This window comes from Lonchura striata, chromosome 1A (assembly GCF_050655825.1).
Source record: "Lonchura striata isolate lonStrDom1 chromosome 1A, ASM5065582v1, whole genome shotgun sequence".
In the NCBI taxonomy this organism is placed as follows: Eukaryota; Metazoa; Chordata; class Aves; order Passeriformes; family Estrildidae; genus Lonchura; species Lonchura striata.
Window position 1 is genome coordinate 15,646,898 of NC_140741.1, and position 12,406 is coordinate 15,659,303.

Below are 12,406 nucleotides of genomic sequence, written 5' to 3' on the forward strand. Positions count from 1 at the left end.
ATAGTTCTGACAAGAAAATTTGTTGAAATGGTACGTATGGAACAATATTTACATGTTTGTAAAAGAACAACAAAATTTAGTAGCTATACACATCTGGTATGTAACATGAAATTGGATGTCACAGGGATAACAGCAATTAGTGAGAAATAGACTAATATTCAGAGCTGAAATGTGAGTACAAGTTGTTCAGGAAAGCTAAAAATATAAGTAATGGTGTTGTATATTAATTTTAAAGTTTTGAGGAAATAAAGTATAAATCATAGCATTACTTTGAGTCAAAATAATATAAGGATCATAAAAGTTACACAAAGAGAGTAGATGGTATCCTGCTATAGATTTTAGGCATAATGTTGTGTTAATGTAAGTAATAATGGAGAAATGTGGTTTTGTTGGATGTATCTATTTATTGGATACAAATCAGAGAAACTATAGGCTTGTTAACTTAATAAAATTGGTCAAGAGAAAGAGACATTTAGGGAAAGAAGAAATTGTGAAAACCCATGCTGAATGAGACCTCCCAAAAGAAATAAAAATAAATAATAAATATTCTCTAGCCACTGCTACAAAAAGATCAGGAAAAGAAGTGGAACATTGATGCATTGAGAATAGGGGTAGTATGAATATGGTTCCAAAACTAAGTTAATGCCTTTGTCTTGTTTTCCAGTGAGCTGATAAAATACAGAGAAAGGCAGGTATGATCACCTGTCAGACTGTCAGCCATGGAAATGAGACAGATGCAGAAGTGAGATAAATTATACTCACCAGAAATGACATAGTAGTCATTTAGCAGGGAGGTAGATGCTCCATCTGTTTGATTAGAGTATAAAGACTGGATAATTTTCATAAAACAACTGTGTTATAAATCGTGACTAGAGTTTTTCATGTAATCAGAAGCACAGTAAGATTGCAGTATTGCTGTCAAAGTTTGACTGATAAAGCTGAAATTTCTTTCTACTGTCTTTCAAGTAGGCCAGATTTACAAAGACATCAAGACAATTGTTTTTGCTGTAGTAATTGTGGTTGTTTGATATGCTATAATCAGTGTGAATTCCATGATTCATTTTCCATTATTTTGTTTTGGCAGTGCTGGCTGTGGCAGTGAAGGCTTTGACACTGTCACAGTGTCAGGAAGATCTGCAGCTGTGCAGTTCCTCTAGGGATGAGGAACCTGTGGTCAGATCTGGGTTCCTCCTGTTTATTCAGGGTTTTGACTGGCTCCTTAGAATGCAGGGATACACAGCCAGTGGAGGGGCAGGAACCTGGAAATGGGAGGGCAGAGCCATCTATTGCCACAAGAGCCTGTCTCGTGTCAGCTTAAGCAGATTTTGAAACCACATGCTAAGTTAAAGCTCAACCTGAACTTGACCATGTCCTAGGAAAAGAAATTGGAGCTGCCTTTCTTATAAGGTCAGTTTTCAAAATCTGGTGGATGTATTCTGGTGGCCTCTGTTGCCTGGATGAGAAATATGCCTTGAGTTTGTGCTCTGCCTGCACTGCTGTTAAACTGCAGATGAAGAAAGAGCGCCCGTTTCAGGACTTCCTTCTCAGAAAAGCCAGCTCTGGGGAGCTCAAGAGCCTTGTAAGTACTGCTGTCTCTCATCCAGGTTCTGCACTGAAGGCTGCTAGAGCAAGGAAGGTTGTCTTCAAAAAAAAATCTACCCTTTATAGGGGACAAAACTTCCATAACATCAGGTGCCAGGGTTGAAAGTTCCTTCTGAAATGTGCCATCTCGAGGAGCTTCCACTCTTCACAGGCACCTAGGTAAGGCTGATGGACTATCAGTGTAGCAGCTGTGACATGCAGCTTTTCACTGAGGTATTCGTCAATAAAAATAGCTCAGGAAATTAGTAGTGGGTTTGAAATTTCTCTGTAAAAGTGTTAGATTTTTTTCTAGATATGCTGGCAGACACAGTCTAAGGCTACACTGCAATTCTGAGTGCTCAGAGCTGAGATATGAGCAGGAGTAGGAATTGCAAATTTTTACTTCTGGTGCCAAAGTGATAAAATTAGCATGGAAAACTTAAGTAAAAGAAGAGCTAAAATATTGATGGAAAAGGTAATATAAAATATTTATAGAACTATTTGTGACTTTAGCAAACATGGTGAGGGGAAAGGACTTTTAAAAGCACTGCTTATCAATCCTAGTAAGGAGTTCTGTGATTCTAGACAATTGGGATGTTAGAGAAAATATGTGTAGGTAAGTCTAAATATATTAGCAGTATCTTTTTTTAAAACAAGGGCAGTACAAGTGGTAGTGCTTCCTGTGTCATAGAATTCACATTGATTATTATCACGCCATTCTTATAATGCAAAATTAAAGGGACATCACTTTTGTGATCACACAAATGTATTCACCAAGAGTTGGTATTTTTATCTTGTTTTCCAGTTGTGGTCACGTGTATGCAATGACATTGAAGAGACCAGTAAAAAGTGTACATTCAGAAAGCTTCACTTTGCTGATGACAAAAAACTCTGATTTTCATCTCATTTGGCTTGCTTGAATTCTCAATTTCTATTTTGGTAGCTGTAAGAGCATAGCCCAGGTATTAGAAGGGCTGCTGATGTGCCAGCCAGGCAAGGCAAAGGTGATGTGCTGATTCAGGAAATGAGTACTGGAATGGAAGGAGTGTAGTATTATCCCTTTTGACTGAAGATTTAGGCTGTGCTTGGGAAATTAATTTGCAGCATGATGTTTGATTATTCCCAGCTGTAATTAAAAAAAGCAGGTAGTACCTATTGCCAAGTTAAATTTTTTTCCCACTCTCTTGCAGTAAGAGGTAGCTACTGTTTCTTTTGGACAAAAGTTTGCTCACTTTGGGATACTTCGAGCTGCACCTTAAATGCTGTAGAAATTACAGCCAGTGCAAAATTTGGCAGCTTGCATATTGAGTTATTCATCTGTTAGCATCATGAAATGTCATTCACTGGTATAATTGCCTTTTTCAAGGTTACTTTTCAGAACCAAGTCTTCATACCCAGAGCTTTGCAAGGACTGTCTCCTCCCTGTTAGGTACTAGAAGTCAGAGTGTCTTAATTTTCTGAAGTTGTTCAATAACCAGAAAAAAAAAAAAAAAGGAAAGAATGTGAAGTTCAGAACTACTGCTGTAGTGGTAGACACAGTTTATGATGAAGAGGACGATGGAGCCAGGGCATATGGCCCATTGAATCAGTGGTTTGGTGTGTTGTACTCCTAATTACTTTTTAAGAGTTTATTGAGTGTGACCCACCCAAATCCTGTCATTCTGCTAAACTCATGAAATTACTGAATGCCATATCCCAATGCTTTTATGTTCTAGCTGCTGCCTGTCTGTCTCGCTCTCATAACACTACAGTATTGTATCTGAATCTCTCTGCCATCGAGTTCTCTCTGTTGTTTCACATCATGGGTTTTTAATTCATATGCAAATAATACAGTTCTTACTGTGATGGTGATTCACCAGGGTCTTACAAATGTCTCTGATAGGAAAGCATTAAGAGCTTTTAGCAGCATTTTCTGTAAGCTTGGAGTAAATGCAGTGGACAAAAATCAGACAACCAAAATAAGTCTTGTACAAGTGTCATCTCTGCCGTTTCTTTGGTGATTGATGCCCTTACCATGAGTAAACAGTTCATGAATCAGGAGAATCTTTCCTTGTGTACTAAAGGCACAACAGCCATAATTACAGTTCACCTTAATATGTGAGGATGAAAACACTGGCAGCTTAATCATAGCTCATGAAAGTGCAACAGTCCCTGTTGAAGGAACTGACTAGATAGCTATGACCTTGTAGCTACTTGAGCTCTTCAAATTTGTGTCACACTTTTAAATGCTTTAGTTTAATGCCAGTCAGAAGGAAAACAGATTTGATCCTATAATGCAACTAAGGCTGAGGGAATAATCCCAGTTCTTCCATGACATTAAAGTCAAACCTGCTGCTGATTACCAATATTGCTTTCTTATTATCTCATACACACTTTGAGAAATACTCCAGATGGGAAGAAATTCCATAATTTGAAATAAAATTTTATAGAACAATATATTTATAGCATTTCTATATGGAATAAGTGTTCATCCTGACATATGTAGGCATATTCTTTTAATGAATATGTATAGTTTTCATGTTTTGAAGCATCATTAATTCAGCACTGTTTGCAGCCTGTTATTCTTTCCAATTATACAACTGATAAATATTCCAATGCTATGACCCTGGGAACAGTACTGAAAATTACAAAACCTTGTAAAGTTCACCTCCTCTTGTGTTTTACCAAAAGGATTCTTCTTTACTGGGAAAGGGCTGTGAGGGAACTATGTAGTCTTCTGAAACCAAGTGCCATAGAAACCCATTTGAAGACAGCTTGATTCTATTAATATTAGTAATTAGTAGTAGTGTAATAATACACTATTGCCCAGTTACCTTCCCCAAATCAGACATTTCTATTCAAGAGTTGAAGGAGACATGCATTTGCACACTATTCTTTGTGTTTGTTGTCAAGTCTCTCTGCTCTACTGGCCTGTAACTGTTCTGTAGTCATCTATATTTAAAAGGCAAGCCCATCTTTTTTTGCATTATATGTTGAAGACTGCAAACAGAGGAAATTACGTTGATATTGATCTTGAGATTATATCTACCATTATCTCTTAAGAATTAAACCTACTGGTCTTGATACCACTCCAGTCTGTATTAATCATGATCTACAGTCAGTAAAAGGCTTCAGTGTAAATAAAAGGAAAAAACTAACCCCCTTTTTTTTCCTATTTGGAGTAAAACTTGAACCTGTTTTCAGTAGATTTTTATACACTTTTTACATTTCATGTTTCCTTTGGTAGTATTCAGTCTGCTAGAGAGTCTGCTTATGTCTTGTGAGCCACGTACAGCTGAGTTCAGGCTGCAGAACCTACTCCAGTGGACAGATAAATAGGCAGTTTGCCCCTGCTGAGTTGGTGTTGGCACAGCTACACTAGTACCAGCATCTGAAATACCTGAATTAACTTAAATGAACTGTGTCTGTTCAGTGACTCTGGCCCTAGCCAGCATTTAAAAAGATCTGCATCCTTGGGTTGTGCAGCACGTATTGCCTGCTTATGAGAACTTTTCAGGACCTCCAGTGTTGTGAACTGAGGAGAAGCATTTTGCTGGAGAAGCCAAGCCTGTGGCAGTGCCTGAGCCTCCAGGACTGACTGCATCCTGATGGATGGGTTTGTTCACGTGCTGCCAGCACCATGCACACAGCAGCCCATTTTCTCCTTCTTGCCACATCACCTGGCTCACAGCAATTTCCTCTGGCCTCCCTGGGGATAAAACTCTCAGGAAGGGAAATAAGTCACTCTTGTAGTGCCCTTCAGTCAGAAACTTTGTCTTTTTCTTGGTAGTGTGCTCTTTTTATTGTCTTGGAATCATTTGGCAGTTGCAAGCTCTGCTGAGAACAATAGCTTGCCACTAGAGACATGTCCCTTCCAGCAGAGCTGACAGTGACACCTGCACTTCTCCCACTTGGAGCAGTTTACTTTTAGCTTGCTAAAGTAAAAAATGCAGCTACAATGCACTTATCACAGGGTATTCTTCTTACTTTTGTTCAAACTTCACTTTGTTTCAGTTTCAGAAAACGGTCAGAAAGCCACAATGTCTTTCACCCTGCTTCTTGACCAGCACCCTTATCTCACAGCATAGCACTGAAGTTTTGGCCTGTAAGAAGTTCTTTTCTAAGACATGGTGTCAAAGATTTTTCAGCAAAAGAACAAAAAAAAGAGTAATGGACTGCTATCCATATCTCGTTGTCCTGGCCTTGGGGTTTTCACTTAAGAAGCAGAGATGGGCAACAAAGGATTTGATTGCAGAAGGTATATGGCTTACATGCTATTTGAGGCACCTCCAATTTCCATACCAAAGTAATGGCTCCACAGATAGAGTTACGGAGATATTCTTGGCTCTGGTCCTGAATCATCAGCGAGGATTGTGGGCTTACTATTAAAAGAATAAGTGTTTCTTTATAATCAAAACAGATTACTCAGAAGAAAGTGAAAATGACCAGAGCTCCAAGCCAGCCTGTCTTTCCCAGGATACCGATCGCTGGAAAAAAGCAGAGGTCATGGATCATGTTCTGTCACTTCACCCTATTGGTATTTTTCATGTTTCAGGCAGACATCCAAAACTGGATACTTTTCCATAAAGCAAAAGCAATAGAAACAAAATGGCAATAGTAACACGCCCATTATCCATCATTCCCACACCTACAGTCTTGACACTACATCTGGGAATCTGATGTGCACCATTTCCTTTCTTCTACTCTTTGCTGCCATTAAGTCACCAGTATATTTGTATTTCTTCATAGCACAAATGTATTTAGCATACTTTATGATTATCCTAATGTATCTTTAAAAATTTGCTTTACTTTATGGTATTACATTTTGAAAGAGAAGCAGTAATATTTTTCTAGATATGATCTAGGCAGGACCCAAGTACACTCTACACTGCATCTGTGAGATTCTTGATATGCTGGTATTTCATTTAAAGCAAGCTAACTCTCTTGGACTGTACAAGAAACACCTGTGTAAACCCAGAGAGAAATTCCACCCACAGAAAGTCCCTTGTGTTAGTCCACTGTCCTGTCAGATGGTGAACAATTTTATCTGTTGACTCACACCTTTTCCTCTTGAAATACATTATTTTTTCACAGTTATGGGACAGTGGCTTAAATTGGGATCCTGATAATAAACTTATTGATATTGAGTGCTGCAGCAAAATTTTAAATGCATTTGCAACTTTATTTTTAGATGAAATGTAGATAAGAAATGTGTCGTATTCAGTTTGTCTTTCATCATCACTCCTGCATGAACCCATCTTTCACACCACCACACGTTTAAGACCTCATTTTATACCTTCTTGGAAGGTGATGAGAGGTGAAACAAGCCAACACTACTGGGCAAGGAGGCCAAGGTTTTCTTTGAAATCCTGTTGCACATCACCAGCTAAAGATGAGAATTAAGGTCGAGTGACAGAAAAGGCTGCTTTCCCTACCATAATCAATCCTTTGGCTTCCTCTAAGAACTGCTGTTTAACTTTTAGGGGGATTATCTTTTGACTCTTTTCTTCCCAGTATGTATAAAATGTTCCTGAATTCTATTTGTAAGAGTTTTCTGCTACAGGCAGGGGTATGGGAAAATGTTCAGCCAAAGTAATAATGAATGGTAGTTATTAAAAACTGAAAAGGCGAGTGCAGAAGAAGAACATAATGTGTTTTTCTCACCCTGTAAGCTGCAGTTTGGTATCAGCACAGTTGTTTATGGGGATGTGTGTGTGTCTTGACTTCCTGTTCTACTAACAGACATGTAGCCCAGACAAAAATATTTATTATTGCTTTTCAGAGTTGCACACTGTTACAGCATTTATGATATGTTCAATCTTTGTAGAGGAGTCCTCTAAGTTTTCCAAGATAACAATGTAATTTTTTTGGGTTTTTTTTCAGACAAGAAGCCCTTCTTGCTGCCATTAGTGAAAAAGATGCCAATATTGCTCTGCTAGAGCTTTCATCCTCTAAGAAGAAGACTCAGGATGAAGTGGCTGCACTGAAACGAGAGAAGGACCGTCTTGTGCAACAGCTCAAGCAGCAGGTGGGTACAGGAGGGCTAGGAAAATCCAGTTAATAATCTGGTGTGGGATTATTATCTTGATCTATGGAACTAAAAATGCATAATCCTGTTATATGTTAGGACAGAAAGTGCATATCTAACAATCTCAAACTAGCTACTGGACTCGGCATTGAGGGAAGTTTCTTTGTGTCTCTGCCTGAGTAGTAAATGTGTGATAGGATTGTATGGGAAGTTGGGAGTGAAGAGGACATTGGTTGTTATCCTCTTCAGGCATGAATAGTCACAGATTCAGGGAAAAGTAGTGATACTTCTCCTGGGAGTTTGTATTTGCCCTTTTGGGGAAGAAGCCTATTTGGAAAAATAGGCTGTAGAGCTCAAATATGAATGTTACACCACACAGTCTCTCCTGTGATTTCTGATTGCAACTGGAACACCATATGTCAGCTTCTAGAATGGACTCTGGGAGGTCTTGTGCTTGTGAAGAGATTGGTCCTTTCCTATTTCTGGCCTCTCCCATTTCTAAGATCTTTCTATGTTGGCATAACAGTTAGAAAAAGTGTGTTTCTGTTAAAGCATTTAACATTATGTTCCAGTACTGAATGCAGTGTGAAAAGTAGATTGCCAGTAGAACACAGAGGAAGTAAAAGGCATCCCTAGCAATAAGAGATTTAGGACCTGAAAAAATCTGTGTAGATTTTTCACTTCAGCACTTCTGGTGGGTTTTCCTGAGTTATTCCCTTGCCACATTCCTCATAATAGCACATATGCTGCTGCCAATCCAGTATCAACTTCTTCAGTGCCACTATTTCCATCTTCATAAAGTTTTATGTGCAACGTTCATCTGTCAACCAGATGATTTCTATTGCTGTCAGAGAATGTAAGACAAAACCAGGTCAGCATTGTGATAAGGGATTTCTATGCTTCTTCCTCAGCAATCACAAGTAGGTTATTTGCCATGTTGTCCATGATAATTATTTATGGTTTCATTTAAGAACAGTTCTTTTGGGGGTTTTATGTTCCAGCTTCAGAATGAGCTATAAGTATGGATTGCAGTCTTGTATTACTTACTTTTGAGCAACAGTTGTAATTACTGTCACTGGTCAGCCAGGTCATCTGCTAAAACAGGAATCAGAAGTGGTCACAGCCATGACAAGTACTTGTTTTGTTCATGTAATTATTGATGCAGCAGCTGCAATTTATGGTACCACTCATTCCAAGAGAAATTAACACCACTTCTTAGTTCTTGCCTCCTAAGCTTAAATTCAGGTGCTTTCATGCCCCTTGCCCTTCCCAGTTTCCTTCTGATTATCTTTTGTGAGTAGCTGGAACAATCTGTAGTATTTTTGGTGAGGTTTTTTTCTGCTGAAAATCTGTGTATACTTAATTAACATATTAATATTGTGCCTATCTGTAATGACTTAGTTTTCAGGTAAATAATTTTTAAAATGTTGTAGTTGCTATTGTTATCTTGCAGTGCTGGTAAGTATCATAAACTCTTCCTAAAAAGACATGGCCATTTCCCTTAAGGTGCCAATTCTAAATGCTTTTCTGTGTATCTATGGGATACTTTATTTCCCAGATAAATGAAAACTGCAAAGGAGATTAATTTGTTCTTGGTATGTAGTAAGACCAATTATGATTTGAGGTTGGAGTAATGGTCCTTTTTCTTGAAATGCCTTTGAAGAATCTCGTTCCAAAACTGCAAAAATCAGCTATAAAGACTTGTCACTGTTTAAGATTATTTAAGATTTTAATCTTAAAAATAGTGAAGAAAGCAGAAAGTAATCTCCTCAACACATCTGTGCTATGGGTAGTATAAATAAAAGTTTTATGTGTAGTATGAGTATAAAATCACAGGTATTCTCCAGTACATCCACAACCCCCAAGACAGAATGAATTTTTACATATAAACAATATCTAAACTATATTTAAAATATATCTGAGAAATATTTATGTGACCAAACAGAGATGTGACACATCCTCCCTAAATTCTATCCTGTGTTTTAAGGATGTGTCATCTTGTATAAATTTTTTTGTGTGCAGCTTTCAACAAATTGATAGAAAAACTCCTCATTGCTTATTATAGGAGAGTATTACTCACCACCTCTATGAATTGCAGAGAATCTAAAATTCCATTTATTTTTTTTCAGTGCCAGTAGTTTTGGTATGTACTTTTTCTGAATAAATTCAAATCACACCAACTTTGACAGTTCCAGAAATAGGAGATGGGTCAGAAGAGATGGCTGTGAGATTTTGCAAGATCTTCATTACTGATGTAGTCAAGGGAAATCTCATTTTTCCACATGCTTTGCAAATATTCTGTGTACTTGGCCCTTGCACTACTCTTCATTTGTTCCAGGTCACCAGCCTCATTATTTTCCAGCAAAACAGCTATGCTGCTTCCTCAGTTTAAGCCTTCTCTTAATGGACCCTTTTCTGCATCTTGACTACAAGGGTCCATCTGTGTTTGCCAGCTCCACATAACCATGGTTATGGAAGTGTCAGGAACTTCCTAAAAGTTCAGCTGTAATTCTTAAATTCACAGTAGAAATTTTAAATGAAAATTTTTTCAGGCTTGCAGATGTGTTGAACATAGCTGTTCTAGGAAGGCAAGTGATGCCACAAATCAGGATATTCTGAAAGACATTGAAAAGCAAAAAACCCAAAACATTTATTCAACCCTTCAGATTCAGAGCTGGGATCCTGACCTCAGTCATTTGTGTTTCAGAGCTGTTGAGCTCCCTGATAAGTGTTTAGTATTTCAGTCCATCCCATTCCTAGGAAATTCTTAGGCTTTGTGGGGGAAAGCAGCTCTTTTAGTTGGTGGTCAGACATAGCTGAGTAAAAGGTTCCCGTTTCCGTGTGCGTAGGATGGACACAGAAATGCTGAGCAATATGGGAAGGGGTGGTTTGTGGGAAGAGCTGTGCATGCTGTATTACCAGCACGGCTGAATCTCACTGCAGGCTGGAAAGAGCTTCTGACAGTGCTTTAGGAAAGCAGTGTCCTGACTATGCTGAGTCAGTGTGAGTGTGAATGGATCCAAGCAGGCAGGATATGATTTGGATTGTGACTTTTCATTGATTGTGCTGGTTACCATTGGCTGACTTGCTGTTAGTTGACCTTTCTTAGAGTGTAGAAAGGTACAACACTCACAAAACAAAAACTTGTTCCAATGATTTCCTGTGGTTTTTATTTGTTTAAAAGTATCAGCAAAGACATATAAGTTCATCAAGGACAGGGTATCCAGAATGTGGAGGGCTCTGCTGTCATTCCTTGTGCTCTCTCCTTTCCCAACACTGTCACATTCCTGGTCGCTCACACGGGAAGGGTACTGCTGCACAAGAGAAGGAAGGAGTCCTGCCAAAGACATTTTTGTTCTTTAATTTCTCTAAGTATGTGTGTTAAAGTTAGGATGAAGAGAAGCATTTTGGAAAGAGGATATGGCATCAATGTTGTTTTAATTTAGAGTTTCTAGGCTCTGAATTGCAGGAATGTGCCTCAATACAGAGCCCATTTCCTAATGAGGCGCTCAGCATTGACCAGGCTCTCCAGTAAATGCTGCTGCCTGTTTCATATTGGTTGTCAGTTTGGATGAGGGATTTCCTCTATCATCAGACAGGCAGGGCCATTGCAGGGCGAGGGTCACCAGCTAATGTGGTCCCAATTTATTCTTCCTCGGGCACTGTGTCTCTGTGGGGAGCTCATGGAGAGGCAGTGGCTGGCAGGCTGCTGCTCTGGAGGGGCTGGGCTGATGCAAGAGTTGGAGTTGTGTAACCAGGTCCAGATGTGGCGTGGAGAGGGCCCCGCCGGTGTCACACTGGGCTGCCAGGGACCCAGGGAGCTTTGGCCTGCTTGGTGGAGCACAGACATTGCTCAGCTGTTAGGAAACAGCCTGCTGGCCATTTATCCCTTTCCTCGTCAAGCTAAGTTTTAATATCAGCTTCTATTTATTGTAAGAGAGCAAAGCACCACTCCACAGGTTTGAGTGGTAAAGGGAAGGCATATCTGAAGGGGCTGAGGTTTTCCTGTCTGTGGGCTTTCAGCCTTAAACAGCTGGAATTTTCTGCTAGGAGCTCTGTGTAGCAAAGACTGTAATTTTCTGTATTTATACAGTGTGTAGCAGAGTGGGTGCCTGACTTGACCAGCATCTCTACCACTGCTATGCCATAAATGTGAAGTAATAAGTGTGAAAATTTTTAGGAGCCTTTGAACAGTATTAGTGTTTTCTGACAGCTTGGAGTACTATTCAAATTAATTAATTTGTAAAAATTAATTGTTTGTAAATAGCCATATTCACTTATGTATTCACTTATATTTTCATATATATAAGTAATATATATTCATATATTCTCTTATATATTCACATATTCACTTATTATTATTATTATCATTATCATTATCATTATTATCATTATTATCATTATTATCATTCATTATTATTATAGCAGAAGTTACCAGGAACTAGCTTGACTCAGTGTTACTGATGACAGGATCTCAACATTTTCATTTGAAATTGTGCAACTTCAGGTTAGATTAATATTACTTATGTTTTATTATGCTGCCTATGCCTAAATCAAAGTTATTTTCCAATCAGTTCCTCAGACTTTTGGGAACTATTTGGGTTTGCATTCTATACTTCAGCATGCTCAGAGAACCATTCAGGTTAAGCTTTCGCCATGTATTTCATAATATATATTTTCTTTTGCCATGCAAACTGTAAATGAAAAATAGTGAATAATATGGCATCAGGAGAGAGCTCTCTGCGACTGAGTTGATTCATCCAGTTACACCTGTAATCTGTTCTTAAAGACTTTAAGTGAAGGAGACCTTCAGTCCTG

General features: G+C 38.6%; 1 protein-coding gene across 18 annotated transcripts in view; it reads left to right on the forward strand.

Annotated features, from left to right (window-relative positions):
- Positions 1–12,406, forward strand: part of ERC1 (ELKS/RAB6-interacting/CAST family member 1) — a 275,891-nt gene that overhangs the window by 213,850 nt on the left and 49,635 nt on the right. For all 18 annotated transcript variants that reach the window (XR_014951966.1, XR_014951968.1, XR_014951967.1 and 15 more), the window contains one exon: positions 7,444–7,588. Coding sequence is in view for 12 of the 18 variants with exons in the window: in XM_077783291.2 (XP_077639417.1) it covers positions 7,444–7,588 (145 nt within the window). In the remaining 6 variants the exon portion in view is untranslated. The remainder of the gene's footprint in view (positions 1–7,443; positions 7,589–12,406) is intronic.